General features: G+C 38.6%; 1 protein-coding gene across 5 annotated transcripts in view; it reads left to right on the top strand.

The window, feature by feature from the left end:
* Positions 1 to 24834, top strand: part of ctrip (E3 ubiquitin-protein ligase ctrip) — a 220630-nt gene extending 195796 nt beyond the window's left edge. For all 5 annotated transcript variants that reach the window (XM_089249354.1, XM_089249352.1, XM_089249353.1 and 2 more), the window contains 7 exons: positions 9416 to 9533; positions 9626 to 9777; positions 9903 to 10067; positions 10186 to 10350; positions 10555 to 10668; positions 19284 to 19482; positions 23554 to 24834. In XM_089249354.1, coding sequence (XP_089105480.1) covers positions 9416 to 9533; positions 9626 to 9777; positions 9903 to 10067; positions 10186 to 10350; positions 10555 to 10668; positions 19284 to 19482; positions 23554 to 23750 — 1110 coding nt within the window. In that variant the 3' untranslated portion in view covers positions 23751 to 24834. The remainder of the gene's footprint in view (positions 1 to 9415; positions 9534 to 9625; positions 9778 to 9902; positions 10068 to 10185; positions 10351 to 10554; positions 10669 to 19283; positions 19483 to 23553) is intronic.
* The last annotated feature ends 443 nt before the right edge of the window (positions 24835 to 25277 follow it).

Here is a 25277-nt window from a genome sequence, read left to right as displayed (position 1 = left end):
ATCTCGTGTAAACGCTTCAAGAGTTTGCCATGTTGGACCCGATCGAATGCCTTCTGGAAATCAAGGTAAACAACGTCGACATTTTTGCTCTTACCCAAAGCCTTAGTCACGTAATCATAGAAGCAAAGGAGGTTAGTTACACATGACTTCCCCTTCCTGAACCCATGCTGATTATCCGACAATACATTATTCTCGTCTATCCACTTCACAAACTGCCTTTTGATGATAATTTCCAAAATTTTCGAGAGGGAGCTCGTCAAACTCACTGGACGATAATTAGACACCACTTCTCTACTACCCTTCTTAAATATCGGAACAACGTTAGCCAGTTTCCAATCTCTCGGGACGATACCCTCAGCAACACTACTCCTGTATATCTGTGCGACTGGCCCCAACAATTCATTAGCACCTTCCCTGAGAACCCTGGGATAGATATCATCTGGTCCTGGTGCTTTGCTTGCACATACATTTCTTAGAAGATTTAGGACCTCCACGTCTTCCACTTGAATATCGTTGAGCGTTTTATTACCCCATGCAACACCCGTATATCGAATATCATTATCTCCATTAAAAACCGACGCGAAAAAGTCATTGAAAGCACTACACATGCCTACATTGCTCTCTACTTTTGAGCCTCCTATCGAGAGGGGGCCAACTGTCCCCTTACATCCATTATTGACGTATCGAAAAAATGGTTTTGGGTCAGAGCCAATGTTATCTGCCAACCTAGATTCAACTTGCTTTTTACTATCCCTTATCGCTTTCTTCAACAGTCTTCTTTTATCAGTAAACAATGATAGGTCACCTCGTCCACTTTTATACTCTCTGAATGCTCTTTTCTTTTCAAGATAAAGGTTCCGCACGCTATCCGTGAACCATAGAGGGTGTGATGTACAAACACGCTTTTTTCGAACAAAGGGTATGACGTCGTGCAAAACAGAGGACAGCTTCGTACTAAATTCTTCCCATTGACTTACCACCCCTACTGATTCCAACCGGTCTTTGAAAACTTCCGCTAACCTTCTTCGCAAAACATCAAAGTTAGTTCTCCGAAAACAAGGAACCAGTCTTTTGTTATCAACCTTACCCGAGGAAAAGTTACAGAGAAATCTGACGATACGATGATCACTGGAAGAAAACTCTTCCCCCACCGAAACATGTTCAACTAGATCCTCAGAACTAGTAAGAACTAAATCCAAAATAGCAGTACCCCTAGTGGCTTCTGATACATGCTGATACAAAAAATTTTCGAGCACCAACTTAAGAAAGTCTCTTTCATACTGATTTCCAGATGAAAGGTTCTCCCAATCAATACCCGGGTAATTGAAATCCCCTAGTATGAGAACCCTCTTTCGCTTACACATGTAGGAAATTTCATCATGCATTTTGGCGATATAATTTTGATCCCTATTCGGTGGATTGTAACAAACTCCAACAATAAGCTTATGACGTCTTTTGTTCTCAAGTTCAACCCATATGGTTTCAATATCACTTCTCTGCACGTTACACTCTCTAGCCTTCAAACATGATTTCACGTATATCAACACTCCACCCCCTTTCCTATCAGATCTATTTCTCAAAAAAGTATCGTATCCGGAGATGTGTAAGAAAGATTCATCCCCATCGCTTGCCCAAGATTCTGTAATGGCTATAAGATCCAAGTCCTCCACAACTATCATAGTTTCTAAAAAATCTTTCTTGTTACCCAAGCTCCTGGCATTTATTAACACACATTTTAATTTGCCCGGTGGTTTGTTGTCAATCGAGAAGCCATCCAAGTCAGAGGTGGGTAATTCCCCGTCAGTACTGTTGTGATTATCATTAACTAACCCGCATTCCCGACTACGTGGTCTGGGAGTAAAAAACCTGACCTAAGACTATCGTAAACCTCCCAGACCCCTCTCTTATTTAGATGGATCCCATCCGAACGAAGCCACCTATCGGTAAATGCGGGAAGCTCCAAGAACGTGACCCCAAGTGAGGAGCAAATGTCCTTCAGGCCTATATTGAATTGGTGGATCCTACTCCTATATCCCCTACTACCCCTTGGCAGCACTGGAATCACTGTCACATCTGAACCCCCCTCCCTAGCGGATAATAGTAAATCCCGGTACTCCGACAGAGACTCACTAATAATCACTCCTACCTGATTTGTTCCCACCCACAGAATCACCCACAAGGGCAACTTTCTGCAATGACAAACGTCTCGAACTTTGCCAATCTCCCCCCCCCCCCCCAGGGAAAAAAACAGCGCTCGAAACCCCGAAAATCCCTACACACTCAGTTCCCAAGTTCCCTAACCATAGAATCGCCGATGATTAAACCCCTATCACTATCCCCCTCTACCTCATCCACGACCACCCATTCGCCCTCTAAACTGTCGTTGTTCGTGGAGATTGCTTCTTCATCAACAGGTGGCTCGACGACCAGAGGCTCCGTTATAACCGGGCTCTCTAGCACCCTAACTTTTTCCCGTAAAGCTTCGACCTCGAGTTCCAGCCTTTTCCTATCCAAGCACCCTTTACAGTTGAAACTATCAGCTACTATACCCCTAGACCAGGGAAACCTCCCGTCGCAAGCTCTACACAACACTAGTCGAGGTCGAGGCATACTAACACTATTGCTAAAGCTAGATAATAATAATAATACTTAACAATAGGAAAATGAGAAGCGTTAACTGGAAATTAAAATAATGTAAAATACATTACTATGCAAAATATACGTAAGAGACTATACGAAAAAATTACGTAAAGTAGAATGCTCAGCACTAAATCACGAAGAATAAAATAAATATCTATATAAAGAATACAACACCCTCTAAAAAAAGTATTAAGCTACGAAGTATAATTTATACTTATTAGAATTAGCTAACTATCTCAAAACACTAACACTAACTACAACAATAGGCCCAAATGGAAGGAAAACAAAGTTATTGAGAGTACCAGGGAAAAAGTATACACTGTTTGCTAACACTAACGTCCAAAAACCTACGAACTTATATCAAAGAAGCGAGCGAACCTGGCGAAAAAACAACGAAAATGAAATGCGAACGAGAAAAATAAATATAAGTCGATCGAAAATACACAACGAAAATTTAAAAATAAATGAGAGCAATATAATAAAAAAAAACCACTTATCTCACAATCCAACGTGCGCTAAAAAAAAAAGAAAATCACCGCAGAATATGACCCAAAAATAAACAACACGCTAAGTAAAACTCACGAGAACGAAGAAAAACACAAAGAAAGACACAAAATGGCGCACTGGCGTGTCGGTGAGCGGAGCGCGATAATAGCACGTCCGTTCCCAACGACGGCGAAAGAAAACGGGTCACTTTTTTCACTTTTTTAGAAACAAGTCACTTTTATTACGTATTTTCAGGCCCAGGTCACTTTTTCCACTTTTTTTAGCAAAAAAACCTCGGTCTCACATGCTTTTCTGCTGTCAGTGTTTTTCTTTTCTTCAAGGAGGAACTTTACCGGTTCAAGGTCACTAATTTTCTCCCTCCCTTTATTCAACTACGATCGTTAGCTCCCTTCTCGTAGAACCCCTATACATGAAGGCGTCTTATCTTCCCAGGAGCATACCGTGTGACGTCAGCATAACTTGATTTCAAGGTGCTTGGAAAGAAAGCTTCTTTGTTAAAGAGTCATTTTATGGAAAAGCCAGTCGGGAAAAAAATAGCATAAAAGGAATAAAACAAAGAATCCCCCCCCTCCTACTACCATTCTTTCTTATTTCCCCGCGTGTGTGCTCACTTGTTCTTTCATTTTCATCTTATTTTAAAATTGATCCTTTATTTTATTTGTTTTAAAAAGTTTTAGTCCTAAGGGCCGAATTCCTTTCTTGGAGCATCGAGCAAGTTACATTTGTTGTTTGTTCTATCGTTACTTTTGTTAATTTTTTTACTATTTGAAATTGATTTAAGAGAGCCCGTGCAAAAACTAACTTACGCGCAGCTGGAGAATACCAAAGCGCGCGTATTAAACTTGCGTACTATTAATATGTATTAAGCGTATTATTAATACGCTTTGGAGAATACTCTTGTAGGTGGCCAAGGTTAAAGAAGCTCACAAGTATTTTGAATTTACTTACAATAAAAAAAAATCATACGACTGAAAATTGCGATCTATCTAGAAATAAAATTTGTACTATTTTTCTATAACTGGATTTAAATCTCAGCAAAAAACCGTAGCCCCAGGTATGATCAAAAGGAGAACTGTTTACGAAAAGATCACAGAATCCTGCAATTCAACGTTTAGTTTAACACTAGGATTTCCAAATCAGATGAAAATTGGTCATCAGGCTGATAAAAACTCAGTTAATGTGCATGCGAGCCGTAAATAGAGGCGGATTTAACGGTGGGCACACTGAGCGCGCCTTTGGCCCCTACTTTACACTTTTTTCCCTAATTTAAGGGGCCTAATAATTTTTTTTTATGCACGAGGCAGTCAACAACTGACCTTTATCTGCTTCTGGCCGTAACTTAATTTAAAGCATCTTCGTGATACTGATTGTTGACTTAACAGAGATACAAAGAGATACAAATACAACGCCACAACAGGCAAATTGCCCAATGAGGTGGCTGACTTAAGAACATCATGGATCCCCGAGCCATTTTTTGGAGTCCCTACCTACTACTGCTACACCACACATGCCCCCCCCCCCCCCCGCGGAACCCCCGTACATGCGGGAATGTGCGTGTACGTATAGTGCAACCTGACGTAAAGTTTGTTTCGGTGTAATGCTTGTTATGTGTAGTGCTGTCATCTGCCCCCAGTTTTTCTAACTATGAGTGAAGTGTAATGGTTGAATGATTTACGTTGTAGGACTGTTGCTCTCTGTGGCGAGACTTTTTAACGGGGAGATCGGCTTGCATTTGCGCCTTGAAGTTGGGAACCACAGAAAACCGACTTCAGCCGACCACCACTGTGGGGTTCGAACCTGGATCCTCGCATCACGAGTCCGGCACTATAACCACTCGACCACCACAGCGGCCGGTTAATATCGGTGTTGTGTATTTGTTTAAAAAAATCCCCTTTTTAGACCTCGGAAGTTATTAAAACATTTTTGTCTCGAGTCACTGTTATGACCGAAATAGGAGAGGGTGGGGTCTGGTTCCATGGGTGTTGAACGAGGAAGTGTGCCGAGTTTACTCTTTCCGTTAAAAAAAATGGATACCAGCCTGGCGATAGTAAATTTTCGTTCGTACTTGCTGCCCGGGTTGCTACATACCATGATCAGATCCAAAACTGAGGGGGGGGGGCAATGCCTCGAACAGCATTTTTGATGGAATGGTATATTTAAGAAAGGGCAATAAATTTCTTTGCAAAATTATCAAATTTCACAGTCAAGGGGCAGTAAAATTATGTTTTCCCTCCAGAAAAAAATATTGTATTACGGCCATGGTAAATCGGGTGCCCCGGGGCGAATTCACTGTTTTTGTTCGTTGAAAATTACTGGAGGAGTCGGAGCTAACGTGGCGACTTTTTTTCGCGCTAAAATAGGTAGTCCTGACAGCAGATTCCATAAACTCTGTATCAACCGCAATTATAAACCCCATATGTCGTTGATTCGATTTTTGTGTTAATTTTATCCTAATTTTCCGTATTTCCCAATATATTTCTATCGATTTTCGCATATTGCCGCATATTAGGTTGATTCATATTATAAATTATATATTTCTTTGTAATTTTATGTGCCCCTTGTCAGCCATCTTGATTGACCGCCACAAAACGGCGATTGATTGGCATGGGAAAAAGTCGCCACGTTGGTGCTTACAAGGTTTGTGGGAAATTTACTGGGGAAGGCAGCGGAGTCTTTTTCTGTTAAAAATTACGGGAGGGGGGGGGCCAAAATTATACTGTTTCTGGGTAAAGGAGTAAATGTTTTTTTTGCAGGGGTGTATGTTGTGTAAAAAAAATATATATATATTTACAAATTTTTCTCTCAAAAACCAAAATATTTCAAAACTGGTTTGTTTTCTCCCTCACCCAAGGGCAATATTATTTTGGTGCCCCACCCTTCCCAGTCCAACCATGGGTGGAGATAGACTTGAAGGTCTTGGGGGTGCAGCAGATGACAATTGATATACATCATGTATACATCAGTAGGCTCTGCCATTGACCCTGGGAGGAGGGTGGATTGCCTTCCCTGAACGTATAACAATTAAAATAATTTAGTTAATTTAAAATAATTTAGTTAATTTAATAATTAAAATACTTTATTCAATTTAATAATTTATTAAATTCAGTAATTTAAGTAATAATTTAAAATGTTAAAAATGTAATTTTATAGGTTTTTTATAAAATCACTATAGTAAATTTCTTAAAATTTGTTGGAACGTATTATACAAACCTAGGTGTGTAAATAAAATTTGTACTAGTTAAAAAAAGTTTGATTACATTTTGTATACTGTCATTCATAGCATAACATGAATGAAAAATCCACTAGAATGTAGATGGGATAAATTTGCTCATAAAATTTTGTGTTATTTCATTTTTTTTTTTTTCCTTCTTTGAATGTGAAAACTTTTTCCCGTTTTTGAAGTTTTTCCTGCTTAAATTGATTTTAAAATTGGTTGTGGATAGCAACATGGGGGAAAGGCATTGCTACTGTTACTTAAAAAGGATGTAATGTTACTCTCTCACACATAGTTGTTGATAAATTTGATAAGTTATTCAAAACGTTTTTGGTTAGCAGAATGCATTTGAGAAATTACTTTTTTTACATAATAGTGTGAAATAAATCAATTTCGATGAGTTCCATTGAAATACAAAGTTTAGTAAAATCTGAATTCAATTTCAATTCATTCAATTTGGTAATAATCAAAATTCAATGTCCATTTGGTCTCTGTCTAAAATTATTTTGGTCACTATTTGGTCACTTTTAAATATTTTGGTCACTATTTTCACTAGTTTTGAGGCCATGATCCATGCTGAGCCCTGTAATTATAATTCTGAATATAAAACCCTTTAATCTACATAAAAGTGTTTTGTTATTTAACATATCTCAGGTTAACAAAACCTATTTGACATCATTGGCAGTAAGTTTTTGACAGTTTTAATACCAAGTTAGTTTCTGGGGTCAAAAACCTTCATTATCAAAAGGCGTTCATTCATTTAGGTTTTTGACGTCAAAAACCCAACCCTGATTCTCATGTTGGGAGACATTATTACGAAACCAAAAAAAAATTTGTCTCGTACTGACACTTTATTTTAGCAATGATGCATATAAAATTTTAGGTGCCAAAACTGATTTTCTAGTCACCTCAGCATCTGGGTCCATCCTTGCTAATCACACACTGATACTGTTGAAATGCCGAAATGATGTGGTTGCACTAAATAGATTATATTGGTGGCCAAGTATAGCATCATCTACTTGTACATTTTAAAGTTGTTTTTTTTCTTTCACCAAAGAAAATGCAAATTTTCAAGCCATTCTGACCACCAGTTCTTGTGTTTAGGAATCAGAACTTTAATCACAATCACCTTATATATATAGCAGATTATTTTTCATATATCACTTACTACTGTACATCATAACTAAACAGTGACCCAGTCCATATTCCAAGGAATTTCTAACTGAAATTTTTTTTGGACAGGGATCACCGGCCATCTGCGAACTGGCCAATTTTGAGCTTTTATTACTGTACAGTAGAACCTTGATTAACTGGGGGTAATGTTGAAAGTATGTAAAAAAAATCCAATATCAAGCCTGGTGGTAATGTATAGTGCGAGATGTGCTGGTTCCTATGAAAAGAAAATATCTGAATTCATGTAACTACTAGTACACTGGTATTTGTCCTTAAGGAGCAGCTGGTCTTCTCTTTTTAGATTATAAGAGCACCTGCCCTAAGCATGTCAGTGAAGTCGCTACTATTGCTGCTTCTTTGTGAAGGGAAAAAAGCTCCTGTGAGATAATACACCATCCTCATTCATGAATGTTCTTAAGGTAGAGCATCAGAATGTATTGCAAAGTTAGAAAATGCAGTAAGAATGAGAAATTTTCATACTGTATATAATTTTCATCAATTAAGATACCTAATATGAAAGAAAATTCATATTCAAGCGACTTTTATGCGATTTTTTTTGAGAAAAAAAACACTTACACCTTTTAAAGATATACCATCAGAATGTACCTCAAGAATAGAAAATGTGGTAATAAAACTTTTTCGGCTAATAATGAACCAATATATTTTTCAGGAAATTTTGTTTTATTTAAGCCATTTTTATGATTTTTTAGAAAAAAAAAAAAAAATTGGTTTAAACCAGTGATTCCCAGCGTGGGCGTGGAAAGTTCCAGGGGAGGCAGTAGAAGCTCCTGGTATAACATAGAATCCTATGGGTTGCGTTTGGAGGTGATGGGAGAAAAAAATTTCTGAAGAAAAAGGATGATAGGATAAAAAAGGTTGGGAAACTGCTTTAAACCATGGTTTTATGCATAATAAATGCATATTATTTACTAATGCCAACCAACTCTTATTTGACACCACAATTTAACAAACTTTCAAGGATTTCTTTCTCAAGGTATAGAAAAGCTCAGGATTTTTATTTTTAATTCAGTTTTAGAAAAAATATCAAACATTCTAGAGCAATAATATATTGTATAATGTAGTCCACAATAAAAATTATAATGACCCTTTTCATGCATTAATGCAGCGGTTGCCAAACTATGATTGTGTAAACAATGCAAAACAGTAGTTATGGCATAGTACACAATATTGGGAGAGGGATATACCATGCATTTTTCTACAAGTATGCCCTTACCCCTTTGGTTTCAACTGTTTTAGGGTTCTTCAGGGTGGGGGTTGTCCATATGTATCAAAATCAGTAAATATGTGTTACTGGAGTAGCAATAAAACTATTTGTATTAATTATTTGTTTGGGTTCCGTGAAAGGTCTAGCAACCATTGAGTGTTCTGCATGATTGGTAAACTCAGTTCTACACATTTCTAAGAATACTTAAGTCATGAATACGTTTGTAAGGGTTAGGGAGCCTTCTACAAATTTCTAAAAGTATGCAAGATTCATATACATTTCCAAAAGGTACTTGAGGCATAAAATGATGCATTAGCTGATTTTATTGCTAAAGTATTAAAGGTGGGCAGGCTGGTAGGGCACTCCCAAGTTCCATACCAGAAGGGTGCAGAATTCTCCCTTTTTTTTCCTTAAATTCTGAGGTCTGCATGCAGCATTGATTGGGTTTGGTAGAGATTACTTTGGTACAGGTACTTATTTATAATGTCTTAAATGGTAGAAAAATTCTAAATGATTGGATAATTTTCTTGACATTTTTTATTTATTTTTTTTTTTTTAGGATTTTTATCACTCAGCGAAATATAAATTCCAGAAAAATAAAATTCTTGAAAGATACGCCTTCTCAGACAATGACTGATTTTCTTTATTTTTCTTAGGTTGGAACAGGTCTTGGACCAACTCTTGAATTTTATGCTCTTGTGTCTAAAGAATTGCAAAGGGGCGATTTGGATATGTGGCGAGGTGAAATAGTGAAGATTGACAACTTGAAAGGAGGTGCTGGAAAATTCCTAGGATCTAAATTTAAGATAATAAGAAAAAGCAAAATTTTTAAACCTCATTTTTAATTTCTTTTTCAATTTATATAGATAAGAGGCCTACAGAATATGTGTATTGTCCTATGGGTCTATTCCCACTTCCTCTTCCTCGAAGTGCCAAAGTTGGACTGCTGACAAAAGTTCGCAGCAAGTTCAAGCTCTTGGGAAAATTCATGGCAAAGGCTTTGATGGATTCCAGGATGGTGAGAAAAAGAAAAATTATTTGTTAACTATGAGAATTAAGATTTTTTCTTGGTATGATATGAAGTTGATTAGTTTTATGACTGAATTTATTTTCATGTAAAAAATTCATTCTTTTCATTTTCAGCTGGATTTGCCCCTCAGTTTACTCTTCTACAAATGGATGTTGAACCAAGAGAGTTATTTCAGCATATCTGATCTCAAGCATGTCGATGCTACCGTAGCTCAAACTATTAACCAACTGGAACTAGTTGCTGTAGAGAAACGTAGACTCGAGTTGGATAAGTCATTAGTAAGTGATTTCATTATTGAAAAACGGCTATAAATATTCTTTAAAATATATATATATAAAATAAAATAAGGAAAAACTTTTGTTCAAGGAATTCTGATTCTGGTTATTTTTCCTTCAGTCATCAACATCTTTGAAAAGTGCCTTGGATACGCTCACTCTTGATGGATGCTCCATAGAGGATCTTAATCTCGACTTCACTTTACCAGGTTACTCGAATGTTGAGTTGCGCAAGGGAGGAAAAGATATACCAGTCTCTATACATAATTTGGATGAATACTTGAAAGTAGGTTCAATTTTTTTCCCCCAACTATTTCATTATGATGTTGGCACTTGTTTATTGAAACTTTTCTCCCCCAATAACCTTTAGACCCCAAGATACATGCTAATTAGCATGTATATCCTTGGCCTTAATTTATATCATATCCAAAGAATATATAAAATTAACAATTTTTCTACTAATTGATATTTTTTTTTCTAATATAACTAGCTCTTGAGACATTGGACCATGAACGAAGGAGTTCGCAAGCAGATGGAAGCATTTAAAGAGGGCTTTGAATCTGTTTTCTCCCTGAATCAACTCAAAATATTTTATCCTGATGAGGTATGACTTTTTATGGTTTTTTTTCTTTTACTGTGATATAGTTGCCAAATCTCCAGAATTTCTATATTATCCCCAGCCTCCAAACTCCCAATGCATTGTTATATATCTCTAGAATTTTGATTGCAATTGAAAATATGTATATATTCTAATTTTTGAGAGGGAAAAATTATTCCCAAAAAATTTATGCCAGGATAAAACTCCTGGCAACCCCAGGCTGGCTCATCGATTGTATTTGTGCGAAGTCAGGCATCAGTTTTATTGCTAAAGCCAATAGCTGTTTCTTTACGATTAGACGTCACTTCAAATAGAAAACTGGTTCTGCCACTGTAGGCTGGAGGATGATAAGTCCACTTTGTATTCCAGGTGCCTTAACTCGGGAAAACTACACACAATGCTGTCTTGATAATCCAAGGCAAATGAGACAGACTACCTCTGATTGCTGGAAACTTGGGTTATCTGAAAATAATAGAAAACAGATTTATGGAATTCTGTTTACATGGCAAATATCCTGCAAAGTTACTGGTAACAGGTTTTTTCATTGCAACCGGTTTACATGTCCTTTAGATTATGCGGGTATTCCCCCTTCCAGAATTTGTTAGTTGTTACTACTTTACCGCACACCAACTCTAGTCACACATTGCCATATAGCAATCTCCAGTTACTGGAGTTGGATGGGAAATGAAGGTGCCATCTATCGGTGGTTGCCCCAAACTCGATTGGTGAAGAACTTTGATGTTCTTTTGACTGGATTCGAACCCATGGAACTTGATGGTAACCATAGTGGAAGACAAGCATCTTACCACTGTGTGCGTCATTTGAGCACAAAAGTCATTACTGGTCACGTGTGTTGAACGAAAGTAGATGGCTGACGAAGGAGCTAACAGTAGTTTTCGTAGCACAAAAAAAAGAGGATTATGAGGGAGGATGGCTCGGAGGATGTCACTCACCATTATTCCACAACAAAGATGGGCCTCTTTCAACTGATCTCCCTCCCTCCCCCCCCCCCCCCTGAGGGAAAAAAATTGCAATGCAGATAATCACCAAAACAACCCTCAATCTTGCACATGTAAATGGGGCTTAGGGGAGCACGATTCCTACTTCTGTGATTTTGTTCTTGATTCAACAGCTTATTACAAAAAATTTCGAGACCCATAGACTCTGGCAGGAAGGCTGACAGGACTCTAAGAAGCCAGATAGTTATTTTTTTTTTCATTAGAAGTTTAATATAGAGGGAGGGGTGGATTCACCAGAAACTCCAGCCTATGGATCAAGATCTCCTTCCAACCAAAATCACATTCATGAAAAAACTGGGACAAAATGGAGCAAAACTTTGCTTGGCAAAAAACTGTGGCTTTTAAAAGGAATTTTAAAAAATTCTAGCACCTCAGATTATTTCCAACCTTGAAGTTTCGAGACTCGCATTGAGACTTTACTGTATGTTGCCTTTCTTTTTTCCCCTAAAATGACATCACATGCTTGAAGTAAATTGTCATCATTGCATCAAATCGTGAAGAAATGTTTAATTTCCGCAAAGAAAAGGCAATTCACCAAATTGAAGGCCTCTCTCTCTCATCAGTTTGCCTATCCACTGTCAAATCGACAAGATGACCCATATCTTTGACTATAGGTTTTTTTGTTTTTTTTAGCCCGATGCCACTAAATTAATTCATAGCAATGATAAGTAATTTACCCTTCTGTTTGGTGATGATTGGCAATGGTTATCATACTTTTTTTCAAACATGATCCTCACGTATTTCTAATAGATCCTCTATGTATCCATCCAGCAAATTTGTTAGTGTTTGTAAACATCTATGCCTAAACTGGGATTTGAAGCCAGACCTGCACAGTAAGAGGCTAGCTCCCTAACCACTCGATTGCCAGGTAGCAAATTCTTAAGGGAAAAATACCTAGTTTGCTTAAATTAATCCTCAGTTTAAAAAAAAAAATCCCTTTTTATATTTGTCTGTATGGTTTTTGGATCAGCATGGAAAATCTCAGATTCTCATTCTCCAAGGGTGACTGCTATACTGTTTGGAATCTGCTGAGTGAAATCAACCCTTAAATGTTCAGAGTGGCAGCACAGTTAAGGGAGTATGGTAATCTGGGTTTAAGCTGTAGTCACATTTTTCACAAAATGTGAAAGAAAATCTTAGAATGTGAAAGAAGAAGTAGTAGCTATTTTCGCAAAACTGCATACAGGAGATACGAAACGAGTAGACATCCAGCCATCAATCATTAGCACTATAGCATTTTGCTAAAGCTTTTCCTCTCATTTTCGCTTTTTTGCAAAAATAATTTTTTACCTAGTTTAACCCGCAATGGGAATGCTTTAAACGCTCTTGTGAAACACAGGTAAGAAACTGAAAGTTCTCATCACAAGTTGGAACAGGAAAGAAGTTTGTTCTCTCATAAAATAGGCAGACCTCGCAGCGCTCCTATTTTTCCTACTTTTCCTATTTTTTAGAAATGTCGTATTTTCCTACTTTTGCCGCAATCATCCTTTTTTACCGCAATTCTCTCCTCCTATTCCTATTTTATCCCTCCCTCTCTTTAGTTTACAGCCGAAATCTCACTATGAAAATTCGGAGAAACCGCAAAATATCACTGCTTTCACTCCCTTTTTGACGTGTTTTATTCGCATCACAACTCACTACTAAAAAAGAAGAAGAAAAAATTTCAGTTCCACTGGAGAGGGAACGATGACAACCGTAGTCAAAGTGCTAAAAACAAGTTCGGTGGGGAAAGCGAATCTGTTTCGTAGATCGGTTGCCGCGTAAATAAGAACGCAGAAAAAGGAGGCAAGAACAGGCTCTATCCATCCACACGAGATTCCATGAGACTATAGGTTTCTCTCTCCTGGGATCCCGTAACGAGCGTTCATCCGTGAAGCCGGGTTTTCCTAGGAGTAGGCTTTTTGCTCCACGTGAACGGAACTGGATCATTTTGCATCGGCAGAAATGTTACATAATCACATGTTTTCCAAGCGTGGCACATCAGCTCAAGACGGCTATATAGTATATGACCCTGGCGTTATATACTCTATCTGCTGCATGCTCCGGTTTAAAGAGAAGAGACACAACACGAAAAGGAAGGGAAGATCACTGAAACGCACGACACACGATGCTTAACTCCTCCAGAAGCAGTCTGCCAATCACGCCCGACGTAAAGTGCTGTTGTGAGCCGTATTGCGCTCTGTAGAAAAACAGTCGTACTGCTTTTCATATTGATGAATAGACGGCGTGTCGCGCTGGGTGATTCACGTTGCACGCAGCATAGAAAACCTGCTAGTAAAACCTGGCTTTTAAAAGTGACAGCCCGAGCCACGTCTGGTTTTACAGGGGGGGGGGGGGAGCCGTTCAGCCGCTATAGTTGAACCCACTTTTTTTAGCCTTCAGAAAATAACTTTTGGGTATCTTTATGTTAGGGGTCATTTAAGTATTACGTCAGCATGGATGGGGGATTTTCGATTTGCTGACTTGATGACATGGAGGAAGGGGGGTGGATGATTCTTACGTCATCAACCACCCTTTATAAAAAAATATGAAATATTCTTAATGGCGTCTTACTCGGTGCACGAAAAACGAGTAAAACTTTTCACTAGTTTGTGGGCACCTGAACTAACATTCTCCCTATTTGAGTCTCCTACAGAGCCACTCTAGTGATCTTCAAATACTTAGCGGATCCAAATGCTCTGGAGCTGTGCCGCGCGTCATATAAGTGATCCGTAATTATGCCGCATATCACTTAATTAATCTGGGAATGTGCCGCGGATAACTTGAGTGATGTAGAACCGCACTGGTGGCAGGACCAATGCTCTAAAACTTTGTCACATGTCACTCAAGGGATTGCTTAATGTGCTACAGATCGCTTAAATGGTCTGGAATTGTGCCACGAGTCACTTAAGCGATCTGTAAATGTGTCACTTGGTTCATTGTTACAAAAATAGATTTAGGGACAGGCCACATTTGGTCCGCACAGGCCGAATGTTTACCGCGGGTCAAGGGTTACCAAGGGCTTAGAGAGGTAGGGTCGCAATGAATTTCTTGAGCAATTTTGGGTTCTTAGCCTTCAAATAGCATTGAAATTAACAAAAATTGATTATAATAACATTTAAAGATATTTTGTTTCGAAATTGTAAAAAATATTTTTACAATTTTTTTGAAAAATATTTTGTGGGTTAAAAAAATAAATTTTTGATCATCTGGGGGAAGCCCCCAATTCAGATTCAGATTCCACCAATAAGCGTTAGGAGGAAGGGGGCAGAGCGCTGACAGGAAGAGGGTGAGAGTTTTGCTGACTTTTTCTGACAAGAGGGGTGAGTCAAAAATTGTTGAAAATTTGCTGACACAATACTTGAACAAGCCCCTTATTTTAAAGCATACATGTGCTCAACACATGGCCTAAATGTGGCCTGCCTCAAGTGGCTCGTGGCAAATTCTTACTTCAATTGAGCGGCCCGCGGCACATTCCCAGATTGTTTGAGTGAGTGATTTCCGGGGGGAAGGGGGGGGGCTTTCTTTCTTTCAAACCAAGCACAATTCAGGTCTATTACCATCTATGGGCAATTTACTATCTAGGAAGTTGTGCTGGAAGTGTGTGTGCTCAACACATGGCCTAAATGTGGCCTGCCTCAAGTGGCTCGTGGCAAATTCTTACTTCAATTGAGCGGCCCGCGGCACATTCCCAGATTGTTTGAGTGAGTGATTTCCGGGGGGAAGGGGGGGCTTTCTTTCTTTCAAACCAAGCACAATTCAGGTCTATTACCATCTATGGGCAATTTACTATCTAGGAAGTTGTGCTGGAAGTGTGTGTGCTCAACACATGGCCTAAATGTGGCCTGCCTCAAGTGGCTCGTGGCAAATTCTTACTTCAATTGAGCGGCCCGCAGCACATTCCCAGATTGTTTGAGTGAGTGATTTCCGGGGGGAAGGGGGGGGGGCTTTCTTTCAAACCAAGCACAATTCAGGTCTATTACCATCTATGGGCAATTTACTATCTAGGAAGTTGTGCTGGAAGTGTGTGTGCTCAACACATGGCCTAAATGTGGCCTGCCTCAAGTGACTCGTGGCAAATTCTTACTTCAATTGAGCGGCCCGCGGCACATTCCCAGATTGTTTGAGTGAGTGATTTCCGGGGGGAAGGGGGGGGGGGCTTTCTTTCTTTCAAACCAAGCACAATTCAGGTCTATTACCATCTATGGGCAATTTACTATCTAGGAAGTGTGTGTGCTCAACACATGGCCTAAATGTGGCCTGCCTCAAGTGGCTCGTGGCAAATTCTTACTTCAATTGAGCGGCCCGCGGCACATTCCCAGATTGTTTGAGTGAGTGATTTCCGGGGGGAAGGGGGGGGGGCTTTCTTTCTTTCAAACCAAGCACAATTCAGGTCTATTACCATCTATGGGCAATTTACTATCTAGGAAGTTGTGCTGGAAGTGTGTGTGCGTGCCTAGAGTTGCTGCAAATATAAATAATTTTGTAAGAAAAATCTTTGTCGGCTGTGGTTTTTTATTTTGAATAATTGGAATGAATATCACTTTTAGAATTTTTATAATTTATGTGATGCTGTTACGAATTATATTTTTGACTAATACTTGAAGGTTTTAGAACACTTTGGTGACGACAGAAAGCATGTATGTGGATTGATTATTTTATGAATTCTTATGATGCTGGGTAACAAATCAAAATTTGTAATTTTTGAACCACTTCTACATCTATATTTTTGAGAAGAGGGAAAGTTTGTTTGGAAATTAAAAATAAATTTGCATATGTGCCCTGCCCTTTTTTGCTGTAAAACTTGTAAGTTATGAAGTTTGCCATGACTCCTTAAAAACTGCTTGAAACTCCTTAAAAACTCCTTACTTTTCATTTTGAAAATTTTGTATGAACCCTGATGTAGGTAAACAGTCGTACTGCTTTTCTTATTGGTGAATGGACGGTGTGTCACGCTGGGTGATTCATGTTGCGCGCAGCATGGAAAACCTGATTCTAGGAAAATCTGGCTTTAGGTGACAGGGCCCGAGCCACATCTGCTTTTACAGGAGAAGGGGGGGGGACGGAACCCACTTTTTTTTAACCTTCAGAAAACAAGTATTACGTCAGCATTGATGGGGATTTCCGATTTGGTGACGGGGGGGGGGGGGGGTTTGGATGATGCTTACGTCATCAACCACCCTTTAGAAAAATATTAAATATTCTTAAGGGTGTCTTACTCGGCCCGCGAAAAACGAATAAAACTTTTCACTAGTTTGTGGGTACCTTAACTAATATTCTCCCTATTGAATCCCCCATAGAGCCACTTTGGTGGTCTCTAAAAACTTAGCGGATCCAAGTGATATGGAAATGTGTCGCGGGCCTCTTAAGTGCTCTGGACCTGCGCTGCGGATCACTTAAGTAATCTGGGAATGTGCCACGGATCACTTGTGTGATGTAGAACCGCACTGGTGGCCGTACCAATGCTTTAAAACTGTGTCACATGTCACTTAAGCGATCTGTGAATGTGCCACTTGGTTCATTTTTACAAAATTAGGTTTGAGAAGGACAGGCCACATTTAGTCCGCACAGGCCAAATTTCTACCGCGGGTCAAGGATGACCAAGGGCTGAGAGCATGGCTCCCCACAAGGGGTGGGCTGACAAGGCTCCAGCCCTGGGTCCCGGGATGATTTTCATTATTTTTTGTTTTCACACTATAAATTTGTCATAAAGGGGCCCGTGAAAGCTCCCAGCCTAGGGGCCCTGTTTCAGGATGTGGGGGCCATGGCTCAGAGGTAGGGTTGCAATGAATTTCTTGAGCAATTTTGAGTTCCTAGCCTTTAAATAAGAGCTGTTCAAGTATTACATAAGCAAATTTTTAGCCATTTTTGACCCCCCCCCCCCAGCAAAATTTCGTCTTCAGCTCTGCCCCTCTGAATCCTAACTCATATTTTCATTAAGGGTGGTCGATGATGTAAGCGTTACCCAAACCCCCCTTGTCATCAAAAGTAAGCAAATCGGACCCCCACCCCATCGATGATGATGTGATACTTGAACAGCCCCATAGCACTGAAATTGATTATAATAAGATATTTTCTATCGAAATTTTAATTCTTTTAAGAAATATTTTTTACATTAAAAAATAAATTTTTGATCGTCTGCGGGGGGACCACGAGCTCCCAACCCAGATTCGTGAAACTGCCACAGTGATCTGTAAATTTTCCGCGGGTCACTTAAATGATCTAGCAGCACTCTTAAAGAATGTGGAACTGTGGCGCAGGTTACTTGAGTGATCTTTAAAAGTTTCATGGGTCGATTGAGTGCTCTGGAACTGTGCCGCGAGCCACTTGAATGACTTGAAACTGTGCTGCAGGTTCTTGAACGATCTGGAAATGTGTCGCTTAGTTCTTTTTTTGCCAAATTGGGTTTGAAGCTGTGGGCCTCAACAGATGACTCCGGGGCCACATTCGGCCCGTGGGCAATGGGTTAAGCATGCATGTGCTACATTTCTACGGCACCTAGACAGGTTTTTTTCACCTGTACGGGGAAAAATGGATCACAATCATTAATTGACATTAATGTAGCAGTAGAAATTTGATTAATTTCTTTTTAGTTTTGCTATTTACATTGTTTTCGATACCACATTCTGTGGAAATTAAAAAATTTTAAATTCGTTAGAGAGAACTTGAGTTTCTTAAAATATCAATAGATAATACTATAATCAAAATATATAAGGCGTGAATGTCGCGATAATTTTGGAATTCAGTTTTTTCCCTCCTATTTTACAAATACAACGCCACAACAGGCAAACCGCCCAACGAGGTGGCTGACTTAAGAACATCATGGATCCCCGAGCCCCTACCTACTACTGCTACACTACACATGCACCCCCCTCCCCCGCGGAACCCCCCAACGAATCGGTACATGCGGGAATGTGCGTGTACGTGTAGTGCAACCTGACGTAAAGTTTGTTTCTGTGTAATGCTTGTTATGTGTAGTGCTGTCATCTGCCCCCAGATTTTCTAACTATGAGTGAAGTGTTATGATTGAATGATTTACCGTTGTAGGACTGTTGCTCTCTGTGGTGAGACATTTTAACGGGGAGATCGGCTCGCATTTGCGCCTTGAAGTTGGGAACCACAGAAAACCAACTTCAGCCGACCACCACTGTGGGGTTCGAACCCGGATCCTCGCATCACGAGTCCGGCACTATAACCACTCGACCACCACAGCGGCAAATTTTTCTGTAGGTGGGTGGGTTTGAACCCATGTACCCTGAACCCATCCCATCTGTAACTCCGCATCTTACCAACCCACCACAACAGAACTACTTTTGTCAATGGTTTTCCTATTTTTCCTATTCTTTTTTTTTTCAAATTTTCACTTCTAGGGCTGAATAGGTGTAGTTAATAAATTAATCTTATCTAGTCATCTCAGACCTTGTTGCTGAATGGTAACTAGTTGAATTATCTTAGAAAATAGGTGTTATTTTAAAATACTCTTTTTAATTAACAACTTGTTTACAAGTTACTAGTGATGTGAATTTAAGCAGTTTCGCACTAAATCAAAACTGGTTGAAGTTTCAGTAGAATCATGTTAAATTTTGATGAATCGTTCTGAAGTGTATAATGTGTATTTTGCAGCTTCAATATTTGTTTTGTGGAAGTGGCCATAGTCAGTGGGACATGAAGAATTTGATTGAATGCTGTCGACCAGACCACGGTTACACTCACGACAGCCGTGCCATCAAGTTCTTGTTTGAAATCCTTAGCAGCTATGATGACGAGCAACAAAGACAGTTCCTGCAATTCGTGACTGGATCCCCGAGGCTACCTGTTGGCGGTAAATCTCATTTTCTACTTATGCCTTTTAAGCTGTTATTGTAACGTTGTAATCGTTACTTCCCGGTTCTTTAATGTTTTTCCCCCAGTAACCATTGAGTGGATGACAACAATGAAATAGACAAGGTTTTGATTGAACTATAAACATTTATTCAATTATATGTTGAACTATTAATGTAACGCCGGGTTTAAGCTACGGTCGCATTTTTCGCAAAATGTGAAAGAAAATCGTTGAATGCGAAAAAAGTAGTAGCCACTTTCGCAAAAATGCGTACAGGAGGGGTAAGCAATGAGTAGACATCCAACCATCAATTATATTACATTAGGGGTCATTCAAGTATTGCGTCAGCATCAGGGGGAGTGGGTTTCGGATTTGATGACGGGGGTGGGGGGTTGATGGTTGCTTACGTCATTAACCACCCTTTTTGAAGATATGAAATATTCTAAGCTGCTGACTAAATATTGCTGACAAGGGGTGGAGGGGGTCAGTGTTTTGCTGACAAGGGGGGAGGGGTCAAAAATGGCTAAAAATCTGCTGACGTAATACTTGAATGGCCCCTTAGCATCGTAGCATTTTGCTAAAGCTTTTCCCCCCATTTTGGCTTTTTTGCGAAAGGAATTTTTTATACAGCTTAAACCCTGATGTTACGTTTTATCAACAATTATCACAGTTAGGCTTTTTTCTCAACGTTACAAATAAACAATGAAAGGGATCGATCTCACCGCTATGTCCAGGTTTTCACGTGTTAGTTCACATCGTCCGATAGACACTCCCAGGTGTCTACCTCACAGCCAAAGACTCCCCGGCACCAGCTTCAGATGAGTTTGGTGTCTTCAAACACACATTGAGACCAGAGCCCCTGAGCACATGGAACTGGAGGTGAAAGTCCACGGGTAGCCGGTCTGGCCACTAACCAATCCACTGGATCACGACGACGTTGAAACCTCACGTGAAGTCAAGCGATGAGATGGTTAAGTGCCAAGGCACACTTCTACAATTATAACTTCATTATATTTATGAGACGATCTAGCTCACACCATAACAGGGCGTGACGCCTTAGTGATTAAGTAGCAGAATCGGTCATAAGTAGTAAGTGGTAAGCAGTGAAGCGCATCTCTAGCTGGTTTTTATATAGTAGCATTCCCATAATGCCTCACAGAAGAACCAATCACAACATTGAAGGTGCAGCATTAGCTGGTATCTAATTTACATAATTTCATGAGAGAAAAGGAAATATTGTAAACATTATAATATTGAATCTGGCAACCAAACATAACAAATTGGAGATCTGGCCAGGATCCACAACTTTTAGGCCTATTGCACATTGTATAAACTCATGACATTATAAACTGTGAGATGGTCCTAGGAACCACCGACGGCGTGGAGGTAAAATATATTGCACATTTATATAACACTTTGCTGAACATTTATATATATATTGCACAATTAAATGATGACGACAGTCAGGATGACGATTTGACGTAGCCTCCACCGACGAACCACGGGAACACCCCCAGAGGTAAAGAGAAAGTAACTAGATGAGCTATTGGGTTCTCTGACATGGATGTAAAGCGGAATTTATATGGGACGTTGGCAGCCCGACCTCTGGCCCCGTTCTCGCCCAACTTTTAGGTCTAGACCCCCCACCGTCAGACTAAGCTAACTAACTGACCCGAACCGGAATGTCAGCGGAAGCCTCGGGTGGTTTCTGGTAGCCAACGAACCCTGGGCCCTAAACAAGATTAATTGAACTAGGATTGTAAGAGATCCCAGGTCGTCATGTTACATTATGTTTTCTTTGTCTTAAAACTACATATTAAAAAAATAAGAAATAGTTTTGAATTTTTTTCATAAGTGAGCCACTTCTCTTATCTCCGTAACGTGACCAGTTTCACAGATTTTGTTGGAGCTGCTGTTCCTTTAATTCTTTCTGTGATAGATAGAAATTTGACTAAGTGAAACACTGCCTTTTTACACCATTCTTAATTATTATGACATTTTGCCCTAAAAGTAATTTTTTCTACTAGACTTATTGAAAGGAAATCTTTTGAAGGCTTTTGCTGTTGCTTTGTTAGAAGCGAAATGTGTTTACCTGCAAGAGTTGCTTTAAAAAAAAACATAACATAGGTGCCAATGCTCCCGATTTCCTTCTGATTTTTTAGCCTTATAAAAATCTTTTGGTTGGAAACCAAATTATTCCGATTTGTTTGTCTTTGTAGAAAAGTCCCTGAAAATCTTCAAATTATGCTGTGCAAAAATGAAAAAATCTCCAAAAAATACATTTTAAAAAAACTGGAAATTGTCGATTGTTGCCAAATTTCATGCCAAAAATGAGCAAAGTTGCCAATTATTGCTGATATTCGGCAATGGTGAAGGAATAAAGCAGTATTGTAGATCAGTGAATTGAAATTAATTTTGCAAAAAAAAATTGTAAATACAATCACAAAGGTCACAAAAGGCAATTTGCCTAGCAAAGTGGCTGAAAAAAGATGGCGATAAAAAAATATGGATGAAGCATGACAAATATTCATATTAACAGTCTGGCTCGCTTATAATGAACCCAGATAGTATGAATTTTCACATATGATAAATTTTTTCTATGTCCCGTGAATTTTGTATTCCTTATCTGTGTTATTTTGATTGCTTATAATGAACACCTATTTCAGCAAAGTATGTGTGCCTATAATTTTGTAAACCAAAGTATGCCTAGAGGGCCATCATCATATTGATGTCTCACTTTTTTCTCCTCGAAGACATTCTATTAAGGCTTTTTTTAGAAATTTACTGTGAAGCCCTCTTTGCTTAATTTTTTTACTGTTCTCCATTGAGTATTATTTTGCTTAAAGGTTTAAAAAGAAAGAAAAGTTATTTATTCCCTACATTACACCTTTGTGACATTTACAATTCTTCTTTACCTAGATTCGGACGTTGGTTGTGGTGGTCATTGTGTGCGAAAGTCCAAGCACAAAACGCTAATTGAAGGTATACAGTTGGTTTAAAACAAAAAAACTGACAAGGGGGGGGGGGGTGGTATCGGAAAAATTTTGAATTACCCAAAGTTCATAATTCACAATTTTGAATAGCAAAGAGGAATTGACAAAAATTCCAAATGAGAGCAAAGAATTGAATGGGGTGGTCTGAACATCTTTTAGAAGAGATTCAGAGATAGAAGGAACTCGTGCGCGTGCGTACTGATTTGGAAAATGCATATGTGCTTGTAAATTCTTTCATTTTTTGTTTAAATGCATCATTTTCCCCTCCCGGTACAGATACAACATATTTACTGGGGGTTTTTTTTCCAACTTTGTTTTAAGTGGGTCCGACTGTAATATAATATAAGCTGCAAAATAATTTTAATTTTCAATGTTAATGAGAAATAAAATCCATCTGGTTTTTGTTGAAAATACTGGAAAAGTGGGGGGTGTTGGCCATAATTAAGGAAAATATGTTGATGTCCTAGGAAAACAGGTTATATGGTCAACCTTTTCAGTCTCTCAAAAAAAATGCTTTTTCCCTTTTACTTTATTTTTACTAATGTGCACAGAAATATATTTTAATGCTACAAACCTACGTTAGAGTACTTCAAAATAATCTGTCATCTGTGTCTTTGAGGCTCGAGCTTTCTGTGCAGTGTATCTTACACAGAAGTGAGAGCTGTTTCATTAGCCTTCTTTTGCATTTTAAACCAGTCTATGCATTTTGATAACATTGTCTAATGACTGTCACGACTGAGACTGGTATGTAACATAATAATGACTGGTTAGTGAAGAGTTTGTGGAGCGTCAGATCAAACTCCTCTGCCACTGACAATTAGTCACTTCTGCCATCATACAGACAGCTACTTCCAACTTTATACAGTAAGGTGTTAAAGTAATCCGTGAGAAATTTTAAAGATGTCTGTTTGTTGATACTCAAACATTTTTTTAGACGACGTATAAGAAACTGACGGCTAAACAAAGTTTTACTGTAATAAAAAATGGAGGGACCATATGATTGGCATTTTCCTTTAAATTTAGCTGCCGTTTTTTTAATAAATGTGTAAAACTGATGATTTTGTGTAATTTTTTTCAGGTCTGAAAAGTCTCTCCCCTCCTCTGACCATTGTGCGTAAAACTTTGGATGGTAACGAAAATCCAGACGAGTATCTGCCTTCAGTCATGACCTGTGTAAATTACCTGAAGCTTCCAGACTACAGCAGTATTGATATCATGCGGAAAAAGCTCCAGATAGCTGTGAGCGAAGGACAGCATTCTTTCCATTTGTCTTGAGTGAGGAATCAGAGGACGGAAGCGTGAAAAGGGGGAACGTTTTTGGTTTTTTTTGTATTTTTAGGTTCGATTTCTTTGTATGAATGAATGTGAGTCATGCTTAGCTTATATGCCATTTTTTTCTCATCGTTTTTTGGCATCGATGTTGGAAATAAAAAGCTCTGGACACACTTGCCGTGCAGTTTGATATCGTAAAATATATAACCGATAGTCATATTCTGTCTCTTCTACCGTCCCACCTACCTTATGTGTTTGACGGGAGGAAAAAATGTGATGCAGAGACTCGTTGTGCAACCAAATGTAAATTATATATATACACATATAAATGTGATCACATTCTGGAATAATGTATTTTATGTCTGTGTGAAACTTTGTTGTTGTTTTTTTTTTCCGTCGTATTCGTGATGCAGTCATTACCAAAGCAAAGCGATGAAAGTTCGTTTGAATGATAATGTTGCTATATGACTGTGTGCTTTAGCAATATTACTGGAAGAGAAAAAAATGTTTCAGTGTATTGTGTATATGTAATTGCAGTTAATAGTTTTGTACTTGCAAGTGTATATAAGTTTAACGAGAAAAAAAATGTTTGTACATTGTGCATTTGCAACGAAAGGTCTTGTTTTCACTGCAAAAAAAAAATATATTTACATATTTATTTACACGTTTTTTCATTTCATTGGAAGCTAATAACACTACGGCGAGGAGGACTTTTTTTTTTGTTCGAATGGAGGCAAGGATAGCCGGAAATCGCTTATTACTTGCTACGGCTTTTTTTTTAGATGGTCTAAGTTCTGAGAGAAATGTCAAAATATATACGAAGCAATATATTTTACTCTGGAAATAGGTATGCAATGAGCAAAGTATTGCAATATATCAATTTTGTTTTTCCTTTAGGTTATTATCGATGTATTTGTTTGTTTTTTTTTGTTCAACATGCACATACGGCTGCTCAAGCTGCAACCTCTTGATGCAAAAAAAAGAAACGTGTTTCTCTCGATGTTCATTTTATTCTTCCTGATACATATTTGTTTAGATCTCTGATGAAAAAAAAAAAACATTATAGGAAATAAAACAAAAAATTTTACGTTTATTTTCTTTTTATTTACGCTTTTGCGAGGTCACGCAACACAGTGAAACCTGGGGTGTACCACCTGATTCTTGATAAGAATCTGATTGTTAACTACAGTTGGTGTCACAGGGAATTTTTCTCCAATAGGGTTGTTAATAAATGGAATAGCTTACCCCCGGAGGTAGTAAATTGTAACACAATTGACACGTTTAAAAAGAAATACGATAAACATGTTGGGGTAAATCGAGAAGCTCTATCCATTCTTAGAATAAGACAACCATAAGTATTCTTTATGGGCATTGTATAATATTTTATCATGTGTATATATTGTTTGTAATTTGTTTTAATTGCATTTTTAATTGGGTTGCTGTATTTTTGAAACATATGACAACCATATTTTTATGGGCATCTTTTTATCAGCCACCTCGTTGGGCATTTTGCCTGTTGTGGCGTTGTAT

This window comes from Pholcus phalangioides, unplaced genomic scaffold (assembly GCF_987345545.1).
Source record: "Pholcus phalangioides strain wild (caught in Gottingen) unplaced genomic scaffold, Ppha-v1.0 ptg000022l_1, whole genome shotgun sequence".
NCBI classification, from domain to species: Eukaryota; Metazoa; Arthropoda; class Arachnida; order Araneae; family Pholcidae; genus Pholcus; species Pholcus phalangioides.
This window is presented reverse-complemented; position numbering and strand designations above follow the sequence as displayed.